The following is an 11,776-nucleotide window of genomic DNA, read 5'->3' on the forward strand; positions in this document are numbered from 1 at the left end:
GCCCCCCCCCGCGCCCCCGGGGCGCCCCGCGCCGCGCGTCCATCGCCCCGCGGAGCGGCCCCGCCGCTCGCTCCGCGCCCGGGCGGCGGGAGGAGGAGGAGAGGGAGGAGGAGGAGGAGGAGAGGGAGGAGGAGGACGAAGAGGAGGAGGAGGCGGGGGGAGGGGAGGAAGGCGCAGCCCCGCCGGCTCTGCGGCTCCGCCAGCCCCGGTCCCTCCCGGCACCCGCCGCCTCCCCGCGCTTAACCCGCTCCGCGCCGCGGGGCCGCCCCGGGCACCCGCACGGGGGGGGACACGGACATGGGACACGGACACGCGGGCGGGGGGCGCGGGGGCGGGAACACGGACGTGCAGAGGGGCCCCGGACATGCGGTGGGGGCACGGAGGCACGGGGGTGACGGACACGCGTGGGGACACGGGGATGGGACACGGCCACGCGGGGTGAAGGGGACACACAGGGAGACACGGACACGCAGGGGAGAAGTGGGCACACGGAGGGGCCACGGACACGCAGGAGGAAAGGGACGCGCAGGGGGACACGGACACGAGGGGGCAGCGCCACGGGGGAGGGGGACGGGGAGGGGCTCACGGCGGGGCTGGGGGGGGGTCGGGGGCTGCCCGATGGAGCAGGGCGGGGGATGGGGGTCCCGGGGGGGTCCCGGGGGCTGCCCGGCAGCCGCGGCTCATTTGCCTAATGGGATGCGGGTGAACTGCGGGTGAACCCGTGGGAAGGACTCACCTCGGCCTGACCCCCGGCCCCCCCCCCGAGGGGTGGTGTGTGTCTGTGTACATGCGTGTGCACGTGTGTTCATGCATGTTCTCGCTGCATGACGCGTGTTTTCATGGCCACTGCAGCGGGGCCACGTGTGCTCCTGCTACACGGGTTGCACGGGGAGGTGAGTGTGCACGCACAGCATGTGCACACACGTGTGTGCAAACCTCCTGCACATACGTGTACGTGTGTGTGACACCTTGTCCCACCGAGCACAGGGGCAGCTGAGCCTGTGAACACATGTGTGTGTGTGTGTGTGTGCACATCCCGCTGTCTCTGCATGTGTCGCATGCGACCCACGCAGGACAGAGCACCAGGTGCCACCACTGCCCACCACGCTGGCCCTGCATGCAGGGCCCTGCTGGAGGTGACACCCTGAACCCAGGGACCCCCAGGTGGTGACAGCGCTGCCCGCACAGAGCAGGGACAGTCACGCGCCAAGGACAGGCCCCGGGGGTGACACTTCCCGCCGCAGCGGTGGCAGTGGTGACCCCCTCCTGCTCCATGGCGGGCACACGGCCTCTGCCACACCACAAACCCCACACTGCCCACCCCAGGGGTGCCCTTGGAGGGAAAGGGGTCCCTCTGAACCCCCACAGGCCATGGGCAGGAGGAGCACACGCGTGCGCACGGCTGGACACGGGTGGGAGGACGTGGGTGCTGCCACACACACCGGCCCTGCGGGGGGACATGTGGCAGGCAGGGAGTGTGCACGGGTGTGTGTGTGTGCGTGGGCACACCAGTGAGCACACACGTGGCACTGTATGCACAAACACCCTCCCATGACAGTGCACACACGCTCCTGATGCCGTGTGAGGCTGCATGTGTGCGTGTGTGTGGCTGTGCACACGTGTGGCTGTACGTGCACGTGTGTCCATGTGTGCATAGCTGTGCATGCATGTGTGTGTGTGTCTGTGTGTCTGTGTGTCCATGTGTGTACAGCTGCGCACATGTGTCCGTGTGCCCATGTCTGTATGTCCGTGTGCCCGTGTGTGTCTGTGTCCATGTGTGTGTCCGTGTCTGTGTCTGTATGTCCATGTGTGCACGTGTGTCCATGCGTGTGTCTGTGTCCACGTCTGTATGTCCGTGTGTGTGCGTGTGTGTCCATGTGTGTGTCCGTGTGTCCATGTCTGTATGTTCGTGTGTGTCTATGTGTGTGTCTGTGTGTCCGTGTCTGTATGTCCATGTTTGCGTGCGTGTCTCTGTGTGTCCATGTTTGTATGTCTGTGTCCGTGTGTGTGTCCGTGTCTGTCTGCCCGCGTGTGCATGTGTGTGTCCATGTGTCCATGTGTGTGTCTCTGTGTGTCCGTGTGTGTCCGTGTCTGTATGTCCGTGTGTCCGTGTGTGTGTCCGTGTCTGTCTGCCCCTGTGTGTGCGTGCGGGGCCGCGCAGCGCGGCAGCGCCTGTTTAAATAATAATGGCAAGTCGGGCTTTGCTTAGCCAGCAGGTTTCGAACAAAAGCCCAGCGCTGCTCCAACTTCCTGCAGCGAACATGACAAATGTCTGCTCTGACTCATTTACCAGCGCTGGAAAGAATGTGGCTGCGACGGAGGGGACGGCAGAGGGGACGGAGGGGACGGCGGAGGGGACGCGGGCGGTGGCACCGCGCCCGGGCTGTGCCCGCACAGCGGCGGCCGCCCCGACGGGCAGCTCTTCCCGACCCGCATCGCTTCCTGCGCCGCTTCCCACATCCCTTCCCGTCCCGCATCCCCCTCCAGTCCCGCGTCGGCGGCAACAGGAAGAAACAGAGATTAAAAAAAAAAACCCAAACCTTAATTCCAGAGCCAAGAGGAACTGGGCGAGGGGACACCCCGCACGCAGCCCCGCGGTGTGAGGGGAACGGGGACACCCCGCCCTGAGCCACATCCCACCAGCGGCCTGGACACCAAAACGGGCCCCCACCAGCAGCACCCTCAGCCCCACATCCTCCTGGCCCAGGATGATGGTCCGAGGGGACACAAGATTCCCCCAAAAGCATGATGGAAACACAACGCCTACAGCCCATGGGGACCCCGCAGGGACCCCGTCGTGCCCGGAGAGGGTGGCTTTGGGAGGGCAGGGTCACACCCCCACAGACAGCGATGCCCGAGACCCCCACACAACCCCCCTCAGCCCAGCCCTGGGGTATGGGGTGTTGGCCATGGCCCCTTCCCCCATCGCCACGCCAGCACCTCGGGGCCCCGCAGCCCCCCCAGGCCCCGCAGCCCCCCTCTCACCCGCCCACTTCAAAAGACCCCATTTATCCCCTTCAGCCGCTTTTGAGCCCGGCGAATTCCCGGCTGGAGCAGGCGGCTCCCCCCGGCCCCTGACAGTGATAGAGAACCTCCGCCTAATGGGCTTTCCCAGGCCGGGGGCCCAGCGCCTCATCAATCTTCCGGGGGCAGGGATGGGGGGGCCGGGGGTCCCCAGCACCGCACCCCGCAGGGCTCCCCGGCCCCAGCCCCGAGCGGGGCCCCGCAGCCCCGCGGCCCCCGCCACCCGCGGCCCCCGGCCTTCAGGGAGCACGTTTTGCTCATTAATTTTTAAAAATTAATTAATTACGGGGCGCTGCGGGGGAGCGGCTGCGGCGCAGAGGAAACCGGAGCCAGCGGGTTGGGTGACAGGCCAACCCAGGCGTGGGGCCCCCCGTCCCGGCAGCCCGGAGTGGGGCTGGGGGGGGGGGGCCCGGCTGCAGCGGGGGCTGGGCTGGGGTCCCACTTCCCACAGCCTGGGAACCAGGGCGAGGGAGGGTCCGAGGGGGCGGCTGCACAGGGAGTCCCTCATGGCCCCCCGAGATCCACCACGGGCCAGCACTGGGCAAGGGGAGGGGACTCCCAGGGACAGGTAGGTGACACTGAGCCCCCAGGGACAGGGATGAGGGCACAGGCACAGCCCTGGCACTGCCACATGCACTGACACGCATGTACACACCTGGCACGGGAACCTGAGTGACGCTACACTGTGTGTGGCATTAACACACGGGCACAGCGGGCACTGACACACACACACACGTGACACAGGCGTGCACACCCCACACAGCCCCAGCTGTGCACACACAGGCACAGCAGGCACTCTCACACACATACGCACATGTGACACAGGCGTGCACACCCCACACAGCCCCAGCTGTGCACACACACTCACCAGCACTGCCGGCAGCACACGGTGCCACAGACACACAGCTCCACACACATGCACTCACCCCACAGCGGGCACACGCGGGCACACGCATGCACACCCGTCAGGTGAGCACACATGTGCCCACGTGCAGCTCCCAGCCCACCAGATCCCTGTCTCTGGATACGCTCTGGGGTACCCAGTCGAACCTCGGGGGGGATCTGCACCCCCAGCACGGCCCAGTCAGATGGGCCCCGGGGCAGCGCAGCTGCAGCACATCTGGCGAGGGTGGGCCGGTGGTGGGGCCGGACATGTGTGAGGAGGGGGTGGAGGCACCGGGCCCCCCCGCAGCCCTCCCAGGCGGGACAGACACCAGCACTTCCCTGCCAGCTGCAGCGCCAGGAGCGAGAGCAGCGGCACTGCGGGACACCCCAATACTGCAGGACCTACACAAACGTGTCATCGGCCAGGCTGTGTGGGTGCTACGGGGGGGGCAGACACAGTGCCCCCACCCTCTACACCCCCTCGGGATCCCGGGCACTCAGTGGAGGACAAAGGGAAACTGAGGCACAGTTTGTCCATCAGCCATCAGCCCCAGGGCACCCTCCAGCCCTGCCCGTGGCCTTGTCCCCAGTGTCAGGGAAGGGGGGGGACACAGGCGGCCCCCCCAGCCTGTTCCCACACGCTGGGAATGGCCCCAGAGCCAGCGCGGGGGAGTGGCCCCACCCGTCGACACCCAGTCGCTGAACTGGTCCCACTGGGTCCCACCGCCGCCGGGGCGGCTCCGGCGGGGGACAGCACCCAGGGCCGGCCCTGCCCGGACCTGCACCGGCCCCCGGGGCCAAGGACGGGCCGGGGGGGCCCTGCCACACCCCAACCCACAGGGTTCTCCCCGACAGCGGGCGCCGCGGGGCACTCAATGCCACATGGCTCGGGAACAGGCACAAGCACCCACTCACTGTGGGGCTGCGGCGGGAAGGGTCCGGCAGCCACCCCACGGCACCCAAGGGAGCGCCCAAGGAAACTGAGGCACACGGAGGGGTGCTGGTTCAGGGGGACCCCGGGGTGGGAGCCCACCTCCAGCGGCTCCCAGCTGCCGGCGCAGCGGGCGGTGATTACCAGGGCCATGATGGACGACCCTGTCACGGGGAAATGGAATCGGGAGCAGCCGCGATGATGATCGCCTTCATCGCCTTCATCGCCTCCCCCCCGGCGAACAAAGAGCCACCGCGGGGACACAGCACCCACTGAGCCCCCCAGCACCCAGCATGGCCTCGTTGGGGCCAGGGACACCCTGACCAGGGCCTGCGGGGCCGTTAATAACTGGGGTGTAACACAGCCACTAACGAAGGTGGCCGTGCCACCACAATTAATGACACACACCCCGGCGGGGCCACTGCCCGCTCCCCGCCTCGGCTTCCCCAGCAGCACTGACGGGAACACACGGGGAGAAGCACCCAGAGTTTGTGTCAAAGAGCTGGTGCACCCCGAACACAGATCCCCAGGGGTGTGGCTGAGGGCAGGGAGACCCCCCCTCACCAGCGCCACCGCCCCAGGACAGGTCATGGACCAGTGCTGGAGCAGCAGCAGCCTGGGATAGGTACCCGCAGCCCACGCTGGGGACAGACCCTGGCACAGAGGGGTCCCCACACACCCCCCCAGCCCTGGGGGCCCCACCAACTTCCCCCCGGGGCCACAATACTCACTGGCAGGTGACGGGGTGCTGTATCCACTGACAGGGAGCTGGTGCTGGATGCCGGCCAAGGTGCTGGGGGGCGAGAGCCCCCCCAGCATGTGCGGGAAGAAGAAGGCGTAGGGGGGCACGGGGTAGCCATTGAGGTGCCCCCCGCCCGGCGTGGGGCAGGAGCTGCTGTTGCTGGCCATGGCGGGGGTCTCCAGCGCGGGGGGGCTCTCAGGCGGGGGGCAGGCAGAGCATGGGGCCCGCGAGTGCCCCACTGCCGGGCTGGCCTGGCCGGTGACGCTGGTCCTGCGGTGCTGCGGGGGGAGCAGAGAGGGGGGTTAGCAGAGAGGGGCTGGGACCCCTGAGCCCCACCCCGCGGGGGCACCCACCCTCAGTTCCTCCGGCCCCCCCGGGTCCACATCCCCTCCCGGCCCCAGGAGGGCGCAGCCGGCCGGGCCCAGGGCTCCCCGCGGGATTAACGCCGATCCCTCCGATTAACGACACCGGGACGGCGGCACCGGCAGGCGCAGCTCGCTAATCCCGGCTTAGCGGCGAGGGGGGGGACGAGGGGACGGTGTGGGGACGGCCTGGGGACACTGTGGCCCCACAGGGCACCCCCTCCGGCCAGCGGCCACACCGCGGCCCCAAACCTGCTCCCCCAGGGCTGGCATAGGAGCCAGGGCACAGGGCGGGTCCCAGGGGCCAGCACCCCGTGCCCCAGCCTGGGGGGCTGCGAGGCAGCTGGGGGCAGGGGGGGGGACACGGGCACAGCGGGGTCCCCTGAGGACAGCGGCTCTGCTCCAGCCCGGCTCTGCCGTCATGGCCACACGCCCGCCCCGGCTCCGCTCCCCCCATGCCTGCACCCAGCGCGAGGGGGCTCAGCCACCCAGTCTCGGGCAGGAGGGGGCTCAGCCCCCCCCCCAGGACAGCCCCGGGGGGCTCAGCCCGGCCGCCCCTCGCAGGGCTGGGCTCTGCCCGTCGCGGCGCAGCCCCCGCCCCGTGCCATGTGCCAGGCCGTGCCGTGTGCCGGCAGCTCCCACGCCAGGCCAGTGGGCACGGACCCCTCGGCCCAGGCCGGTCGGGGGGCGGTGGGGAGGGGGGCGCGGGGCTTTCACAATCCCGGGCTGGCTGTTTATTTAAGCGCTGGCGCGGGGCCCGGCGGGGGCTGTTTATTTGCCGAGAGCGCTGGCTCCCGGCCCCGCGGAGGCGGAAAAGGATCCAGAGGAACAAGGCTGGGCCGCCCGGCGAGGCGCTGGGGAGGGGCCGGGATGGGCATGGCCCTGCCCGCCCCCCCCAGCACCCGGCTGGGTGCACCCACTGGAGGCAGGACCCCCGTGCTCCCAGCTCACACCAGCACCCATCATCCCAGCGCTGCCCTCCACCCGTGGGGAGCACCCACGAGGAGACCCATGGTCCAGCCATCCCCAGGGAGGGCATCCAGCAGTGGCTGGGTGGGGGTCACATCCTCCCCAGCCCAGGTTGTCCCGGTGCACGTGGGATTCCCATGGGCATCACCAGGCACGGTGCCGGACGCCGGGTCAGCATCTGCCCAGGGACAGCCCTCACGTGGGGTCCCCCCAGGGCAGCGCAGGGATCCCGGCCTGCGGTGTGGGGGGCTGCCCGTGGCCCCCCCCGGCCAGGCCACGGCCCCCAAGTCGTGCTGGCCGAGGGGAGCCCAGGGAGGGAGGCGCGGGAAGAACTGTTTATGTTTGCCGGTGCCAAGTGCTCGCCGGGCACCGCGCCAGCCGTGCCGGGGCCCAATTACTCAACCCACTCCGGCCCCCCCGCACGCTGCCGGCCTGGGACCGAGCGAGGCCAACGCCACCAGGCTGGCCACTGTGCACCCCAACCCAGCCAGAGGCCCCCACACCCCTTCCCAATGCTCCACAGGACTAGCAGTAGCCAGGAGAGTCCAGGGATCCAGGCTGGTCCTGCTCCCGTGGGTCCTGGTGGGCAGGATGAGCTGTCACCCACGGGAGCTCCCACGGGACCACGTGCCAGCACTGCCCCCGGCACACGGCTGCTCCCCAATTGGGGGGTCCCGGGCATCACAAATGTGGGTCCTGGGTGCTCCAAATGCAGGTCCTGGGTGTCCTGGCCAAGCTGTGCTCCCAGAGCCCCCCAGAGCCGGGGACCAGGGGCCGCACAGCCCCTCGGCGGGGCCCACGCTCACCCGCCCCGACGCCTTTTCCTCCAGTCCCTGCAGGAGCTGGACGGGGCCCGGAGCTTCCTGGAATCCAGCGTCTCGTTCCAGCCCCGTGGAAAACGCTGCCGCGGGGCCCGGGCCAAATCCAGCCACGAGGAACCTCCCGCCCAGGCCGGGGGTGGCCCCCGGGAGCGGACGGACGGACGGATGGACACGCAGACCGGAGCCATTCCCAGGGCTGGCAGCAACGCAGCTGGGGGGGGGCACAGCCTGGGGAGGACATGGCCAGAGGACATGGCTGGGGGAGCCACCATCCCCCCATGACCCCAAAGAGGGCACGAAGCCCACCATGCACACCCAGACAGGCCATGAAGCCCTGGCACAGCCCCTAAAGTGACCCCTTCCAAAAAGGCAGCCCCTCACAGTGACCCCCGGGGACCCCCCAGGCTGAGTTCAGTGCCCACAGCCCCATCCTGCTCCCCCCCGTCCGGCACGGCCAATGCCGACCGCAGAGGGACCGGGATGGCACCACGACACCCCCTCCCCATGACCGCCCCAGCCAGCTGCACCCTGTCCCAGCCAGGGGCTCCCCCAGCCCCCCCAGTGCAGGCAGCACCCCCAGCCCTGGTGCCCACGTCACACCCGCAAACCCAGCCACGCTTCCTGCCGGGGCACACGGCGATGGCAGCGGATGTGACACGCCGGTGAGCGGGGGCACCGCCCTGGCCCCCCCCGGCAGAGGGGGGTAAGTGAGGCCGGGGGGTGCTCGGGGGTGCCTGGCAGGGCAGTGGGCAGCAACCCAGCCCTTCCTGTCACGCCGGCGGGCACCGCGCTCCCAACCGCAGCTTCCCCTTGCCACTCTCGATTCCCAGGCAGACAGGTTTCAGTTCAGCCCTGGCCCAGTTGCCACAACCCCCTGTCACCCCAGAGCCTGTCACTCTGCTCCCCTGTCACCCCAGAGCCTGTCACTCTGCTCCCCTGTCACCCCAGAGCCTGTCACCCCGTTGACCTGCCACTTCATTCCCCAGTCCCCTTGCCCCTGGTGCCACCACAGTGTCCACCACCCCAGCATCTTGCACTCCCCAAATCTGGCAGGGACTGCTGCCCATGTCCCCCATCCTCACCAGCACAGGCAACAGGGACCTCCCAGTGCCAGCTGCCCCCAGGGCGTGTGGGCAGAGGCGGGGGTGCCGTGCTGGGCTGGGGGGGCACGGGGTGGCAGCCCCCGGGTAGGGCAGGAAGCGCCCGCGGAGCCGCTGTGGTCGCAGCCTGCGGTTTCCTCGCTGCCGGCAGAGCCAGCCCGGGGTGGCCTCGCACGCGAGGCCAAGGGCCTGGCTGGCCCCGCTGCCCCCCCAGCCACCGCCGGCCCCCCCCGGCCCACCCAGGCCAGCCAGCACCATGCACGGGGGGTGAGGTGCCCCCCTGGCAGGGCCGCTGAGTGAGACCCCCTCCCCGTATCCCCAAAGCTCTCAACCGTGAGTCACCGTCACGTTTCTCACGTCCCCGGGCAGGCGTGAATCATGCCCAGCCTGCGGCACGGCCAGAGCCAGCGGCACACACTCGGCCAGGCAGCGTGTGCCGGAGTCAGGGCTGCTGGGACTGGGAATCTGGCAGTGCTGGGGCCAGTGCAGACCCCAGGACCTGCATCCCGCTGCTCCCCAGGGGCAGCGGCACATCCAGGGTCTCACTCAGCCCCACCACAGGCCCCTGGGCAGCACTGGTGACACCCTGCGGGCCAGTCACCACCCACAATGGGCCACTGCCACTCCCCGAGCATGGATACGGGAACAGGGACCCCACGCTGGCCATGCCGGTAGGGGTGATGTCCATGCTGGCCGGGGTGATGTCCATGCTGGCCTCCCCACCCCGTGGGGGCACACAGGCACCCCGAGGTGTGGCTGCAGGCCCCATGCCATGGGTCCTCGCCCCGGCACCCCACATCCCGCTGCTGCCGGGAGCCACACGCTGAAATTCCACCTGTCGCGGCCGGGCCGACTCCGGTTACGCCAGGAACGCGCCGCTCCGGTTACACCTCCCGCACCCACCGCCAGACGCGCCATTCTTCTGTGGGAACAGGTGCCCTGGCCCCCGTCACGGCCCCCAGGATGGCCATGGCTGTGCCGGGCCACCACCGGCACCGCTCGGGCCTGGCTGTGCCATGGGTGCTGCGGGAGGTGCAGGTCAGTCCCAAAGGTCCAGCAGTGTCCGGGCCATTGCCACCCACCAGCCCCTCACATTGCAGGGTGACCCTGCAGTACCCTGGGGACCCTCACTCACACCCACCACTGCCTGCCCATGAGGGGACACCCCCAGGCCCAGCCCAATCCCCACCCTGCATCCCAACCCTCAGGATGAGCGCAGGGATCTGCAGGCCCAGGGGTCCCGGGGTGCCCTATCCCAGGGGGTCCCGGGATGTCCCATCCCGGTTCCTTGCGGGCTCTCGGGAAAGCAGGGCGATGGTGTCCTGGCAGCCGCCCGCGGCAGCCCCGGTTGTTTTTAGCCGAGGCTGCGGCGGCAGCCGGCGCCCTGGGAATGGCGTGCCGGGAACAGCGCGGCCCCAGACAGCCCTCGCTGGCTCGGCGACAGCCGGCAGACAAGTGCAGCTGGCACGGGGCCGCTCGGGACACAGCGCGGGGGACCCGGCGGGCAGGCGGCCGCGCGACACCCCCGGACACCGGGATTTGGTGGCACCGTGCCCCCGGCCTGGGCAGGCTCCCGGGAGCCGGGACCTGGAGTACCTGGGGGGGTCAAACCACCCCGTGCCGCAGCCACCACGACCCACCGCGTCGCGCCCGGGCCGGCTGCGGGCGGGCGGGCGGCCGTGTGCCACCGCCACGTCCCCTCGCCATGTCCCCCGTCACAGCCTGGCAGCCGGGGCTCAGCGGGGACAGCGGAGGCCACAGCGGGCGCACGCGGCCCCTCGCCGGGCCCTGCCACGAGCCAACCCCCCGCTAAGCCGCCTCCAGCCGCAGGGAGATTAACCCATTTTCCGTAATCAGCACATGTGTCACCGCAGATATGATCGCACCCCCTGCGCCGGCCGCGGCCCCCCCGGGGCTGGCACTGCCAGGGGGCCCTGTGGCACAGGGTGCCCCGTGGCGTGGGGCACCTCGGCTCTCCAGGCACACACCGCAGAGGACACACAGCTCTGACAGCCCTGACGCGTTGCAGCAGCACCCCAAAGAGGGCTGGGGGACCCCAGAGTCCAGCCATCCCCTCAGCGGCAGCGCTGGCATCGGCACCGGGCATCGCCAGGACAGTGGCTCAGGGCACGGTGGCTCAGGGCACGCATGGCCGGCGCAGCTGAGTGTGGCACGTTGTCACACCAGAACCTCCCGGATATAAATAGATGCGGAGCGGCGGGATGGTGAATCCCAGCGCCGCAGGGCAGGCGGTGGCGGTGGCACGGGCCGTCCCCGGGCTCTGTGGCCACGGGGACAGAGCGCAGGGACACAGCAGGTGTGTGAGGACAGCTGGGCATCCCTGTGGGATGGGGTAGCCACAGGCACCGGGCATTGCTGGATGGGGCACAGGGCACTGCCCTGCTCCTGCCACCCCGCCGGCGGTGGCCGTGTCACCACGTCACCTGGGCGAGCGGTGGGCGAAGGGGCCGGACACCCACCCGGGGCACCCGCGGGCATCCCCGGCGCGGGCACCCACGGGAGCAGGTGCATCCCGCGCCGCAGCAAGGTCACCCCCAAGGGCAGGGTGGGGGCCCACGGGTGACATATGGCCCGGGAGCGGCGGCCGCGGGGCCGCTAAGCCACCGAGCCGTCACCCGCTAATCCCGGCGCGGGGCCGGCGGCGGGTTCCGCACCCGGAGCCTCCAGCCGGTGCCTGCCCGGCCCCCCGGGGCGGGGGGGGGGACCGGCGTGGGGAACCCCCCGTATCGCCCCAGCACCCGCCGCGCTGCGGGGCGGCCCCGCCACCAACGGGGTCAAAGGTCAGAGGCACAGATTTGGGGGGCAGGAGCACAGATTTGGCTCTGCCCCGGCCCCCCCGCGGCCCGGGGCGCTGCTGCCCCTGCCCGGTTGGGGGTCCCCCTCGCTGAGCTCCCCGAGGGCAGCACCCCCCACCCTCCCAC

General features: G+C 70.3%; 1 protein-coding gene across 1 annotated transcript in view; it reads right to left on the reverse strand.

Moving 5' to 3' along the window:
• The window catches only part of RARA (retinoic acid receptor alpha), a 15,107-nt gene extending 9,249 nt beyond the window's left edge, over positions 1 to 5,858 (reverse strand). The window contains exon 1 of the mRNA XM_027701481.1: positions 5,572 to 5,858. Within this exon, the coding sequence (XP_027557282.1) occupies positions 5,572 to 5,749 (178 nt within the window). The 5' untranslated portion in view covers positions 5,750 to 5,858. The remainder of the gene's footprint in view (positions 1 to 5,571) is intronic.
• Between the last annotated feature and the right edge of the window lie 5,918 nt (positions 5,859 to 11,776).

This window comes from Neopelma chrysocephalum, unplaced genomic scaffold (assembly GCF_003984885.1).
Source record: "Neopelma chrysocephalum unplaced genomic scaffold, ASM398488v2 Primary Assembly neopelma1_158, whole genome shotgun sequence".
In the NCBI taxonomy this organism is placed as follows: domain Eukaryota; kingdom Metazoa; phylum Chordata; class Aves; order Passeriformes; family Pipridae; genus Neopelma; species Neopelma chrysocephalum.